This window comes from Rhinatrema bivittatum, chromosome 11 (assembly GCF_901001135.1).
Source record: "Rhinatrema bivittatum chromosome 11, aRhiBiv1.1, whole genome shotgun sequence".
Lineage (NCBI taxonomy): Eukaryota > Metazoa > Chordata > Amphibia > Gymnophiona > Rhinatrematidae > Rhinatrema > Rhinatrema bivittatum.
In genome coordinates, this window is record NC_042625.1 from 56911188 (window position 1) to 56925622 (window position 14435).

Sequence of the window (14435 nt, forward strand, 5' to 3'; positions counted from 1 at the left end):
GACAGCAGTCCAAGCCCCCTTCCCCGGTCCTCCAGTTTGATGGATGGACCACGGAAAAGATGGCCACCCTACGCAGGAAATACCAAACCATTCAGATTGAGAATCTGCAGAACAAACCTTCTCTTTTCTGTCATGGAGATAAGAACTAAACTGTGCTAAAGCAGCCCCTCTTATCCCCATGGATTTTAATCTCTGTAACAACACGGAATATGATATGGTGTTAAATGCTGAAGATACATCTAAGAATAAAGCAATTATAGCTTCCCTCTTATCAAATTCTTGAAAAAGAAAATTGGCAACAGACTGGAGAAGTGTTTCCGTGCTGTGCTTCTTCCTAAAACTGCATTGAGAATCTAATTCTCAATCAGGAAATCCGAAAGCTGTACGTGAACCACTTTTTCCAAAATGTTTTCTAGAGTGGGTAAGTTTGAAATTGGGCGATGACTAGCGTCGTGTGAATAAATACCCTGGTTCCACTGAGGAACCTAATGCGGGGACACTATCCTCCACTATCTCAGTATAGCAGCAAGTTCCAAGGCAGGTTATTGTTCTTAAAGAGACCTGGTAATGTTTCAAGACAGCATGCCAGCTCTGCTTATTGAGCAAAGCAAGAGGTGAATGAATGAAAGAAATTAACTGGTAGCGAATCTAAAACAAATTTAAGAAAGTGTTTTTATTTCAATACACAATTAAGCTGTGGAATTTGTTGCTGGAGGATATAGTCAAAATTAGAAAGTACAGTGAGGTACAAAAAAGATTCTCTAGGACAGGTTCACGTACCAACTATTAGCCAGATAAGATTTAGGGGATGCAGCTTCTTACTGCGGGTCACTGGGCGTAAGGAAGGAATGAATCTTCCCATTAATATCTGTTGGGTGCTCCTTCCAAGCATTGTGGATTGGCCACTGTTTGAGAAAGGGTGCACTGGAGGGAGGACATTAAATAAAACTACTGCAGTGGCATTTAACTTTAAAAAAAAGGAGATTACGATAAAATCAGGAAATTAGAAAAATACTAAAAAGAGCGGTTGCAAAGGTCCAAAGTTACATGAGACAAGGATATTGTTTAAAAATATCATCTTGGAAGCCCAGATGAAAAATATTCTCCGTATTGAAAAAAGGTGGAAGGAAGACGGAAAACTGCCAGCAGAGGAGATGAAAGAGGCAGCTAAAGCTGAATGGACATGTTTCAAAAATAGAAAGAAGACAATAATGAGGAAAGTAGGAAAGAGCATAAGCACTGGCCAGTTAGATGTAAACCATTAATAAGGCAGGTCAAGAACGAATTTGAAAAGAAGCTTGCCAAGGAGGCAAAATCTAAGAATGATAACGTTATCATAACCATTTGAAGTAAAAAAAACCTGTCAAGGAGTCAGTTGGACCCAGTAGATGAGCAAGCGATAAAAGATGTGCTCAGGGAGAATAAGGTCATAGCAGAAAAACGAAATTAGTTCTTTGCTCCAGCCTTTAAAGGTGAATTTTAAAAGCTTGAAACACGCATCAGTTAGGGGATGCGTGAATATGTTGGGCTGGTGTGTGCCGAGCGGACTTTTATAAGCCAACCATGTACGCGCGTATCCCCCCGCTGCTTGCCATCGGCAGCAAAAAAAAAAACAAAAAACGGAGAGGAGCCAGCTCAGTGGCAGGAAGAATGGGGGAAGCCGTCTCTTCTATGGAGGCCACAAGTAACAGGTGAAGGCAGATAGGGAAGAGTGTGAGGGGGGCAGAGGAAGCACAAGGGGAGAGAAAAGCAGGGTTTGAGAGATAAAAGCAAGTGGATGAGGTATGAGAGAAGAGACATTCCTGTTGTGGTAATGTAATTTCATTACCGTACCAGGCCTTGCTTCAACCTGTAAGTGGTTAGATTTGTGAGGTAGAACTCATGCTAGATTTGCTACATAGGGCTGGATTTACTAATACCGCCGGGCTCTTTGAATCCCGCGATAATGGGGGGCAGGGAGGGCGAAACGGAGGGGGTGGGGGCGGTCCTGCGATAGCCGGCATCGATTGCACCTCCATAAAAGGTATAGTTATTCGGCGCGAAACTGGCAGTGAAAAAGACGCATACCTTTCGCTGTCGGCGAAGTCTTCGTGGCGTCAGGCCCAGTGCCGCCCTGATTCCTCCTCTTCCGGGGCTGACGCCACCCCGACTCCGTCCCGATCTTGGTTTCGCACGCGATAAGGGACTTTTCGCGTGTGAAACGTCCCTTATTGCGTGCAATCTGCTTGGAAAATGACCCCCATAGTAACTGTAGCTTATTTATTTGTGCGATGGAAATGAGAAACTGACGCTAGTTACAATATGGTTAGCTGATGGTTTGGGAAATGCACAGGATGCACATTGCCTGCTTCAGACCAGTTTTACTGTGCGTGTGGCAATGATACACACATTTTGTTCATACAGAAAACCTTCTATTTGCATATTTCAAAATCAAACAAAAAAGTCTTGCATTTTGGACCGATGATTATATATTACCTACCAAAAAAGGTGTACTTTACTTATTTCACCAGTGTGCATGTTATGATGGTCCTTTAATGACTGTTTTCTATTGTATTGTGTGCCATTGTTACCAAGCAATTCTATACATTTGCTTGAATGCTTCATTATTTTGATTGTACTACAGTGCATTCTGCAATTTGACTCTCTTAATTTTGGTAATTTCATACAGAAAGCAAGTCAGGCACATGTTACCTTGTTCACCACCACAGACTTTCCATGGAAAGTGGCCTCTTCCACATATATTTTTGACAGATTTAATGACATCCTTTTGTTTTTTGTTTTTTTTTTTGGGGGGGGGGGGGGGGGTGCATGTCAAAACTATGAGTGAAATATTTGAGTAGCCTTTGCAGAACATCTGTGGAACTGCTGCAGGTCTGACAGATTTTGCTGTTTTCTGTCAATAAAGCATACGATCACATTAAATTCTACTGTGAAAAATATGTGGATTTCTGGTCCTTGTAAGTCATTCATGAATTTATTTACAAAATGAAAGTTGTTGTTTTGGTGCATCCTTACTTATGGTACACGTCTGGTATGAGACTAAAGACAGTTGGTTAGACTGAAATCTGTGGAGATAAGAACATAAGAACATAAGAACATAAGAAAATGCCATACTGGGTCAGACCAAGGGTCCATCAAGCCCAGCATCCTGTTTCCAACAGTGGCCAATCCAGGCCATAAGAACCTGGCAAGTACCCAAAAACTAAGTCTATTCCATGTAACCATTGCTAATGGCAGTGGCTATTCTCTAAGTGAACCTAATAGCAGGTAATGGACTTCTCCTCCAAGAACTTATCCAATCCTTTTTTAAACACAGCTATACTACCTGCACGAACCACATTCTCTGGCAACAAATTCCAGAGTTTAATTGTGCGTTGAGTAAAAAAGAACTTTCTCCGATTAGTTTTAAATGTGCCCCATGCTAACTTCATGGAGTGTCCCCTAGTCCTTCTACTATCTGAAAGAGTAAATAACCGATTCACATCTACCCGTTCTAGACCTCTCATGATTTTAAACACCTCTATCATATCCCCCCTCAGTCGTCTCTTCTCCAAGCTGAAAAGTCCTAATCTCTTTAGTCTTTCCTCATAGGGGAGTTGTTCCATTCCCCTTATCATTTTGGTAGCCCTTCTCTGTACCTTCTGTAGATGTTCCTTTTGTTTCTCCATCAGACACTAGATGAATCCAATTTGTCCTGATTAACTGGGTGTATGCTCCTACCTGTCCTGGTACTACTGGGTGTGCACCCTTGTTTGTCCTGGTATAACTGGGTATGTGTTCTTGGTTATCCTGATATAACAATATATGTGCTGCTGCCTGTCCAGGTATTATTATTATTTATTTAATTTGACTGCTAATTGATTTAATTCATCAAAGTGGTTTACAGTATCAAAATGTTACATAAAACAAGTTCAAAATTAAGACAAACATTACAAACAATCTTAAAAACCATTATAAAAAAAAACAAATTAAAATCATTATTAAATAAAACAGAATAAATCCAGCAATAAAACAGAAATTAATAAAAGTAAAACTAACACTGAAATGGTTGGAAAAAAAATATATTTCAGACTTTCAGAAGTCCAGAAGGATAGAATTCCAAATTGATGGAGTTACATAGCTAAAAGCTGCTTATTTATTTATTTATTTTCAAGTTTTTATATACCACTATCTACAATAGCGCATAAAGCAATTCACAAAGTACACACATAATAAAACAATAAAATCATTAAATAATACCCTGAATCACTGGTGAGTGTGCAGTAGTCTCATCCTGGAAGGAGGAGGAATTAAGCAGATCCTGCTGGGAAGAGTGCAGAAGACAAACGGGCCTGTAGGTGCACAAATGATTGGCCAAGCATTGAGAGTTGCTAGAAGATAGCGCTTTAAAAGCTAAGCATAAGATTTTAAATCTAATCTGGAAGGTTATGGGCAACCAATGCAGCTCAATCCAAAAGAGGTGAAACAGAATCAAATTTCTTAGCGCCAAACAATAATTTAGCTACAGTATTTTGGGCTTGGGTAAAATTTGGCCTATGAAGAAGAGACATCCTCTCTCTCCAATGATACCTTTACGCAAATGCCTTTTCAGCTTCAGCAACTGAAAATGAAGTGGCGCCTGAAATGACAGAAGACATCAAATAAACCCAGAAACCCTTTAACATTATCAAATGTCATAAAAGGAAGCTTCATCTGTTGGGAGAATCAGTCATTAGAGGCATTAATTTGGGAACTCATTTTGAAGGGGACAAAATAGTTAAATACCTTCCAGGATATTCAGCTGCAAACCAGGTAGTCAGTGCAATTATGGAAAAAAGCAACTACTCTGCTTTCAATGTTATCATCCATCTGGGGACCAGTGATCTTGCTAGCAATAGTATCCAGGAAGTACAGCAAGATTTCCAGAATCTAAGGAAGAGGATTAGATAGGTGGCAAAAACTATTGCATTTTCTGAAGTATTACTTGTTCATGGAAAGGAAAAGGAAAGATTAAGCCATATAGATAATTTTAAAACATGGCTCTAAAATTGGTAAAAAGAAAATGGTTTTGGATACATTGGAGGCTAGGGCCATATATAGAGCAGCAAAAGGCTATATGATAGCGATGACCTACATTTGTCCATGGCAGGGAAGAAAATCTTAAGTGTGAAATTCAGGTTATACATTATCAGGCATTTAAATTAGAGAATGGGGGTGACAGAAGGTAGCCAATGAAACTGGAATGTTGCCCCATGCAATACAGGAGATGGAAGGAGAAAATAATAAAATCAATCAGCTCAATATTTCACACTTAAGCAAGAGAGCAAGAAAAGGTAACAAGTTAAAGGAGAAGAGATGGAAAGCTATGACTAAAAATGCTCGTAGGCTGGGCAATAAAATCCCAGATCTGCAGGCCCCAATGATGGAGGCGGATTTGGACATTATTCCTATTCTAGAAACATGGTTCAATGAGTCTCATGATTGGGATATGGCCACACTAGCTTATAACTTGTTAAGGAAGGACAGATAGGATAGAAAAGGGGAAGGAGTAGTGCAAAAACAACATCCAAGCTACTGAAATGCAAGTGGCATAGGGTAGGAAAGAAGCACCAAGGGCTGTCCTAAAAAAAGAAATTGGGGCTTCCAATTATACTGGAACGGTCCACAGGCCTCCAACTCAAACAGAAGAACTGGACAAAGATCTGGTCAAAGACATCCAAAAGGTGGGAAAGAAGGGAGAAGTGTTGCTCGTTGGAGACTTCAGTCTGCCAGATGTGGATTGGAGTATCCCTATTGCAGAATCTGCAAGAAGTAGAGAGAGAGTGGATTACTGTCAAAGGACTCTGCTCAAATAGTGATAGAACTCATGAGGGAGGAATGGATATTTGACCCACTGCTCACAAATGGGGATGACTCTAATGTTCAAGTAGGGGCTCACCTGAGCATCCTTGTCCATCAGATGGAGAGAAGACATACAAAAACCCAAATTTTAGATTTCAAAAATACTGACTGGTAAAATGGGGATCTACCTTGAGGAGGAGCTAGAAGACTGGGAGAAGATTGATGGAGTGGAATAACAGTGAGGCAAATCACTATGTAAGAGATCATTATGTAAGAAAAGTGAACATAAGTTAGAGAAAAAAGAAACTAATCTGATTTTCAAAGGAGGTGGTGAAAAAAATAAAGGCAAAAAGAACAGCATTGAAGAAATACAAATAATCCCAAAAAGAGGAAAACAGGGGAAGAATATCCGGTGAAGCTGAAGGATACAGGGAAAGAAATCAGTAAAGAAAAAGGCCAAGCAGAAAAAAGAATTGCCAAAGAGGTAACACAATATTTCTCAGATATATCAGAGATAGAAGGAAGGCCAGAGATGGTACTGTAAAATTGAAAGGAGCAATGTGTGAAAAATGACGAAGAACTAGTAGAACTATTAAACAAATAACTTCAGCTCGGTTTTCACTAAAGAGGACCCTGGAGAAGGCCCATTGCTGGTTGACAAAAGCAGGAATGGGAATCGGGATAGACACAACCCCATTTACAGAAAAGAATATACGGGAAGTACTAGGAAAACTGAAACTGGACAAGGTCATGCAGCCAGTATCTGTCCTATCCCTGGATACTACAGGAGCTCAAGAAATGTGCTAGTGGGTCCATTGAAAGACATGTTCAATAAATCCTTGGAAATAGGAATGGTGCCGTTGAAGAAGAGTAGTTGTGGTCCTGCTTCACAAAGGTGGTAGCAGAGAGGAGGCTGGAAACTACAGGCCAATTAGCCTTAGCTCAGTGGTGAGTAAATTTATGGAGACTCTGCTGAAGGGAAGGATAGTGAACTATCTGAAATCAGGTGAGTTGCTGGACCTGAGGCTGCATGGTTTCGCCAGAGAAAAGTGCTGTCAAACAAATCCGATTTTTTATTTTATTTTTTTTTTTTATTGGGTGACTAGAGAGTTAGATCAAAGAAGAACACATGCGGTCCATGTTGGATTTCTAAAGGAGTCTACCCATATACTGCTTCATTACAAATACGTTTTTTTAATGTGCATCCTTGGGCATCAAGAATGTTGCTGGTGAAAACATCATACAATTTCTGAAAAAAACTCCTTTTTCAGCTACCTAAGAAAATATAAAAAAGAGAGAGATTTTGCCAAAAAAACATTTTACTCTAACAGAATAACTGTTGCTAACGGAAATCCTTCTGTACTATTTAACATCATAAAGTCTCTAATAACAGTTCCTCACATCTCTTATCTCGAAGTTGACAATGCTTTTTGTAATCACGTAGCAGCTCATTTTCAAGACAAAATCTCCAAAATCTCAAGCAGTTTTTCTCAGCTCCCTAACCCATATCTATTCCCTCTTCATCTGAATGCCACATGTCTGCTTTCTCTCATGTAGATACTCCTACTAATGTCCGCATATTGCACAAAACAAAAATTTCATCCTCTCCATTTAATCCTTGTCCTGGCCAACTTTTAAAAGCTTCAGTTGATATTATCAGTTCTTTCATTAGTCAACTTGTAAATCAATCTCTTGACTTTGGCATATTTCCAAATTTACTCAACATCCATCCAATTCAAAAGAAAAAAAATGAGGATATTTCAAATCTCAACAGTCTATGTCCAATTGCATCCCTTACTTCATTAGCAAAAATAATTGAATCTGTGGTCCTACATCAACTCATCGATTATCTATCTGATAGTGCTCTGCTTCACCCAAATCAACATGGATTTTGTAAGGGTCACAGTACAGAAACCTTATTATTATCTTCCTTTGACACCCTAATTAGAGGTTTCAATGCCAATACCGATTACATTCTGGTGCGTCTAGATATTTCCATTGCTTTTGACATACTAGATCACCAACTTCTCCTCTCCCAACTGCAATCCATTGGTCTGACAGATACTGTTCTAAAATGGTTTCACTCTTATCTATCCATCCATTCCTATAAAATTTATATCTGTCCTTACTCTTCTGACTGGTACACCCCATCATCTGGTGTCCCTCAAGGGTCCTCCCTCTCTGCTATATTATTTAACATGTATTTAATATGATTATGCCATCTCCTAAATAGACTTAGTATTCAGTTTAAGATTTATGCTGACAACATTCAGTTCTTTATAACCTACTTCTCATCCTGGCCTTCCACTCTCTCAACTGTATGTTTATACATCCAAACCATCAACTCTTGGCTGTTTCATAACTGCCTCAAATTGAACACATCCAAAACAGAAATTCTTCATCTCTCCACAATCCCCCAATCTGCATGTAGCCCCCCTTCACATCTGCTATTAGATGACATATCAATTCCCAAAGTTTCTAAGGCACGTAACCTCGGGGTAATTCTAGATTCAAGTTTATCCATGTCCCACCACATCTCTACTACCGTCAGAAACTCCTTCTACAAACTCCATATGTTAAAGCATCTTCATCCTTTATTATTCACAGATGACTTTCATATAGTGTTACAATTCTTTATTGTCACAGGCTTAGACTACTGCAACCCCCTCTCCTTGGTCTCCATGATAATACCCTTCGTCCACTACAATTAATTCAAAATACCGCAGCCCGCATTTTTACCGGCATTTCTTGGAAAAACCACATTTCTCCAATCTTGCATTCTTTACATTGACTTCTTATTCACTACAGAATACAATACAAAATACTCTCCATTATACACAACTTTATACATAATGATTCGTCTATCTGGTTATGCTCACTACTTCGTATTTATCAACCTAACAGACAACTACTTTCTATACATAAAATCTCCTAGAAGTAACTACTTTTCATTTGGGCAGGCTCGACATTACTAAAAGATGTGCTTTCTCAGTTGCAGGTCCCTCACTCTGGAATTCCATCTCTGCCTTTCTAAGTCAGATAACATCTCATAAAGAATTCAAAAAGAACCTAAAGACTTATCTCTTCTCACTAGCCTTCAGATCTCTTTCTATCTCTCGCTAGGACTTCTGTCTGCTCCAGCTCACAATTACATAGACTTGCAGACATATTTTATACGATAATGCTCCTGAGGCACCTACACCCTGCTGTACACATCTTTGTCTTCCTTATGATACTTAGCATTTTAAAGTGTGTTTATGTCCTATTTATGTATATGTATATTATGTATATGAACTGTTTTGACTAATATGTGTTATAAAGGTGATATATAAACATTTTTAAATAAATAAATAAAATAAACAAATAATTGATACTTTTTTTTGGAATAGAGCACTAAAAAATGTACTTAAAAAATATTGAAGCATGGATGGAGGGGGCAATGATGATGCTATGGCTAAGCATTTTCAGTATAGATTTGGTAGCCCAATTACATGAACAATATCCCCAACATGCTTATTGTTTGCTTATTTTTGGAGATTATCTATTACAAGTGATTTGTTGATTTATTGTTGTATTGTTTATCTGTCAGTGGATCATTTTTTGGTATTGGACCAATTATAAGTGTCATGTGAATAAAAAAAAAAACCACCACTTGGATATTACCCACATAGAAATACTCACTGAATACAAAATCTTGTATCACAAGTGCCAAAGGAGAAAGATATAAATTAAACAATATTGGTGCTACAATTGAGCCCTGAGGAATTCCATATCTCCGTAGATACACTGTTGAAACATCTTGATTCCACATAATTTTAAAAGCATGACCTGCCTGATAGGAACAGAACCATTTTAAGATGGATCCTCCCAACTTCACTTCTTGTAAATGGTTCAACAATAATATATGGTTAATAGAACCAAATGCAGCACCAGTATCTAATAGGATCAGAAAATGTATCCATACTTGAATCTGCATTGACCCTAATTAGGACCACGTGAGCCATTTCTTTGATAAAGCCCAGACTAAAGCCGGATTGTCTAGGGTGGAGAGCATTCACCTTGAGAAGAAATTTAGATAACTGTTTATAAGCAACTTTTTCTATGATCTTAGAAAGAAAAAGTAAGTTGGAGATAGGTCTATGGTTTTGAAAAGAACTATGATCATCCTTTAGAATTGGTCCAATTCATTGAGACTGTTCTATGTTAATTGTTTATTGTATTTTTACAATTATGTATTTCTGGTTTAAGATTGTTCTTACCTGTTCTGTAACCTATTCTTACTTCAGTCTCTAATAAAAATTTAAATTATACCAAAAAAAAAAAAAAAAAAGAATTGGTCCAAATTAGTGCCTGCTTTAGCTGGGTGTGTGCCCTTATGTGCCTTTCTATATATGAGTGTGTGCCCCTTTATGCCCTGGAATAACTAGGCTAGGATTTTTGATCACCTCATAAATGAGCACTGTAAGGAAAAATTAAATAATCGCAACACTATATCTTTACCAATGAGTTTATACTCAATGTTTTATCAAACATACTGTATGACTCTGTAGTTATTTGTATCATGACCCTTAGATATATAAACTACAGAGATCAAAGTGAGGAGAATGTCACAAGTCTGGAGTCCAATGCTTATTTTATCCACCTTCAGCACATCTCTTTAATCAGAGCTCTTGGTAAGCACAAAACTGTGCCAAGAACCAGCAGGTGCCAGAGTGGAGCCTGGACAGATGTCAGGCACAATGAACTGACCTAAAAAGCTCTTGACATAATTTCCTGGTGCTCTCTAAAAGAGTTAAATATAGAATTTATATTACCTAGAGGTTCTTTTATTGTCTTGAGCACCTGCCAATAACACAGTATGTAAGAAGGAAAACAAGTACTATAATTCTCCACGAGAATCTTTACACGTCCTGTGTCCCTATTAATCTCCCAGGTCCTGCTCCCTCTCATCACTGTACTGAGACACTGTAGGAGCTCCCCTGTATCTCTATACACCTCCTCTACTCTGTACCCCTCACATCACTATGCTGTAACAGAAGAGGAGTTCCCCTGTGTCTCTGGAACCTCCAGGGCTCTACATCCTTCTCATAAATCATTTCATTATATATATTTCATTTTAAGTTTAGTTTATTATTTGTTTAACCACCTTTCAAAAAAACAAATCAAAGCATTGAACCCTAAAAAAATAACATATATAATTAAAATATACATTATAAAATAATAAGACATAATAAAACACACTATATAACAGTATCATATAAAATAAAAAAATAGAAGCATATAAATAAAACCTTCATAAAAATTGCTTAAATCAATCCTCCCAATTACGAAATTAAAACACAGAACTCCTTTAAACTTAGGAAGCAGCAGATAAAAAGGTAAACCCTAACATCAATCGAATGATTTCTAGAAAAGCTACATCTTTAAATATATTATTTCCTAAATTTCTGATAGTTTGACTGATGGCACACTTCTACAGGTAAGGCATTCCAGAACATTGGAGCCTGATAGGCAAAGCAGGTCTGCATAGTCATTTCTAAATTGGATGTTTGTGTGTGTGTGTGTGTGTATAAAGAGAGATAGATAGATAGATATAGATCTCAAATAGATAGATAGATAGAGACAGATATCATAAATATGGGCTCACTAATCATATAAAGGTCTTTATTTGAGAAACTCTCATCTTCAGCAGTTGCAAGATATAGAATCCCTCCAGCTCAGTGAAAAGGAAATCTTTACTGGACATAGTATAGATATGCACATTATGATCATAACATTTATTTATTTTTATGTATATATGCCATGTACCATAAAAAATATGCTCAAATTGTAATAACAAAATAATGCATAAAATATAGCTCAGAACATAAATGCTACAGAGTTAAATTAATACAAACAGTACAATTAACAACAAAACTGATAAACAGAACATTGCCTATAAATTAGCAAAGATACCAAACCACTAAACCTAATAAAACATATTCCCTCGTCAAATCAATCTGCCAAAACATGATTTTTATGCACTGTATGTCATGTAATGGAATACTATGCCATATGTGTACTCTTTTTGTTATTAAGCATGAATTCCATGACCAGACATTTTGCTTTCGCACCGCTTTAGGAACTATATAGAGAGCTCACATGGAAATGGGTACTTATGGCTTCACTGCCCCTCCACTTGCCCACCTACATGACTCTTGGACATATTTTTGGCATGCAGCACCCAGATGTGATACAATCCATAAGTGGATGCACAGAGAGACAAGAAAGAACCACTAAACACACATGACAAGAACTCGTCTCCGCAAAGAAGATAACATAAAAAAACAACCCCACCAGTGCAGAAAGACACCACAGAAAGGAATACATTGGTCATTCAGAAATCTCCATATACAGAGCGAGCCTCTTATTACTACTATTAAGCATATGTAACGTGTGTGTCTGTACCACGCTGCTTCACATAATCTCCCCTTACACCAGACATTTGTATATGTGCCCTTGCTTTGTGGCTAGGAACACATGAAAAATGATACGTCCCATCTGCAGGCCAATCTGCCCGTGTTTTGCATTAAGCACACAGCTCCTTTTTCAAAAGCCAGAGAAGCATTTAAAGAGTATATGGAACCTCCAAGCCCAGTTTCTCCAACAGGTTTGTGCAATGAATGCAAATGCTACCTGGACTGCAAGGAGAAACACTTTACCAGCCTGGGCAAGATGGATAACTGGCAGCTTTTCCCGTCCCTTTCTGAAAAGGAAGAGTTTATTGAAATGTCATAATTGTGGTTCCTTTCGGCTGCAGGAATGCTGCTGTGTCTTCAAGCACGGGCGCCCTTCATAAACCAGCAGAACTGGTTTGTGTTTTGCAGAAGTTACCCAAGAAAGAAATCAGACATGCTGTATTATCAAGAAAGGAAATACACCTTTTCTTGCAAGGAAGGAAATACGGCTTCCTTGTTTATAACGGTAGCATCCCAGAGCTTTGCCCCAGCTGCTTGGGGGAATTAGCAAAGTTTTGCTCAGGATTTATCCTTGACAACATCCCAGCATTGTACTACAGCAGAAAGCGGAACCTTTTTTGCGCACGTGTTTTCTAAATGTTCCCCATTGTGCATACTGTCTATATGTAAACATAGATTTCGCTGTCTATATTATTTCACGTCCTAGACTTTTAGATGCAAGAAAAAGCTCAGTCAGCCAAAATCCGAATTCACTGAATATAGTTAACTAGTTTCCCCAGTCCAACTGGGATGCCCAGTTTCACTCCACAAGGACCCCAAGGGCTGCTCCGAGCTAGGGCACTGGGACTTGCCCCCACCCCGCGAGTGCCGACAGGTACCAGAAGCAGCCCGGGGCTCTGTAAGCGCAGGAACCGCGGGCACGGCCCCACTCACCGGACTGGAAGGGATCGCGGCAGAAGACCAGCGCGAAGCCCGACGCCAGCGTTACCAGCAGAGCTGTCAGACAATCCATAGCCGAGGCCGGCGGCGGCAGCAGCAGCGCGTCCTGTCCTGTCCCGTGCCGTCCCGTCGCAGGCTCCCTCAGCTGCGCCGGCCACCCGCTCGGATGCCTTTTATTGTCAGTGCAGCGCTGAGGGAAACGTGCACGGCCAGCAGCAGCGCCGAGAGCAGCGGGAGCCCACCCTCTGCAGGCAGAGAGGCGTCATTGCAGCCCGGCAGAGAGCGCCAGCATCCCACCGACCTCTCACGGGAGCATCACGTCCGGGGGGGGGGGGGGGGGGGGGAATAGCACCTGACCTGAGGATCCCTGCTGGGGGAGCAGGATAACGTCCTCACCTGACTGCCTGGGGGAGTAAGAGACTCTGAGGTGAGGACCACTCTCTGCTGAGGGATCATGCCCTCACCTGAGGATCCCTGCTGGAGGAGCAAGATAACGCCCTCACCTGACTGCCTGGGGGAGTAAGAGACTCTGAGGTGAGGACCACTCTCTGCTGAGGGATCATGCCCTGACCTGAGGATCCCTGCTGGCGGAGCAGGATAACCCCTCACCTGACTGCCTGGGGGAGTAAGAGACTCTGAGGTGAGGACCACTCTCTGCTGAGGGATCATGCCCTGACCTGAGGATCCCTGCTGGGGGAGCAGGATAATGTCCTCACCTGACTGCCTGGGGGAGTAAGAGACTCTGAGGTGAGGACCACTCTCTGCTGAGGGATCATGCCCTGACCTGAGGATCCCTGCTGGGGGAGCAGGATAACGTCCTCACCTGACTGCCTGGGGGAGTAAGAGACTCTGAGGTGAGGACCACTCTCTGCTGAGGGATCATGCCCTCACCTGAGGATCCCTGCTGGAGGAGCAAGATAACGCCCTCACCTGACTGCCTGGGGGAGTAAGAGACTCTGAGGTGAGGACCACTCTCTGCTGAGGGATCATGCCCTGACCTGAGGATCCCTGCTGGCGGAGCAGGATAACCCCTCACCTGACTGCCTGGGGGAGTAAGAGACTCTGAGGTGAGGACCACTCTCTGCTGAGGGATCATGCCCTGACCTGAGGATCCCTGCTGGGGGAGCAGGATAACGTCCTCACCTGACTGCCTGGGGGAGTAAGAGACTCTGAGGTGAGGACCACTCTCTGCTGAGGGATCATGCCCTCACCTGAGGA

At 40.5% G+C, this 14435-nt stretch overlaps 1 protein-coding gene across 1 annotated transcript in view; it reads right to left on the reverse strand.

Moving 5' to 3' along the window:
- KREMEN1 (kringle containing transmembrane protein 1) overlaps positions 1 to 13403 on the reverse strand; it is a 149143-nt gene extending 135740 nt beyond the window's left edge. The window contains exon 1 of the mRNA XM_029571545.1: positions 13212 to 13403. Coding sequence (XP_029427405.1) covers positions 13212 to 13290 — 79 coding nt within the window. The 5' untranslated portion in view covers positions 13291 to 13403. The remainder of the gene's footprint in view (positions 1 to 13211) is intronic.
- Positions 13404 to 14435: the final 1032 nt, after the last annotated feature.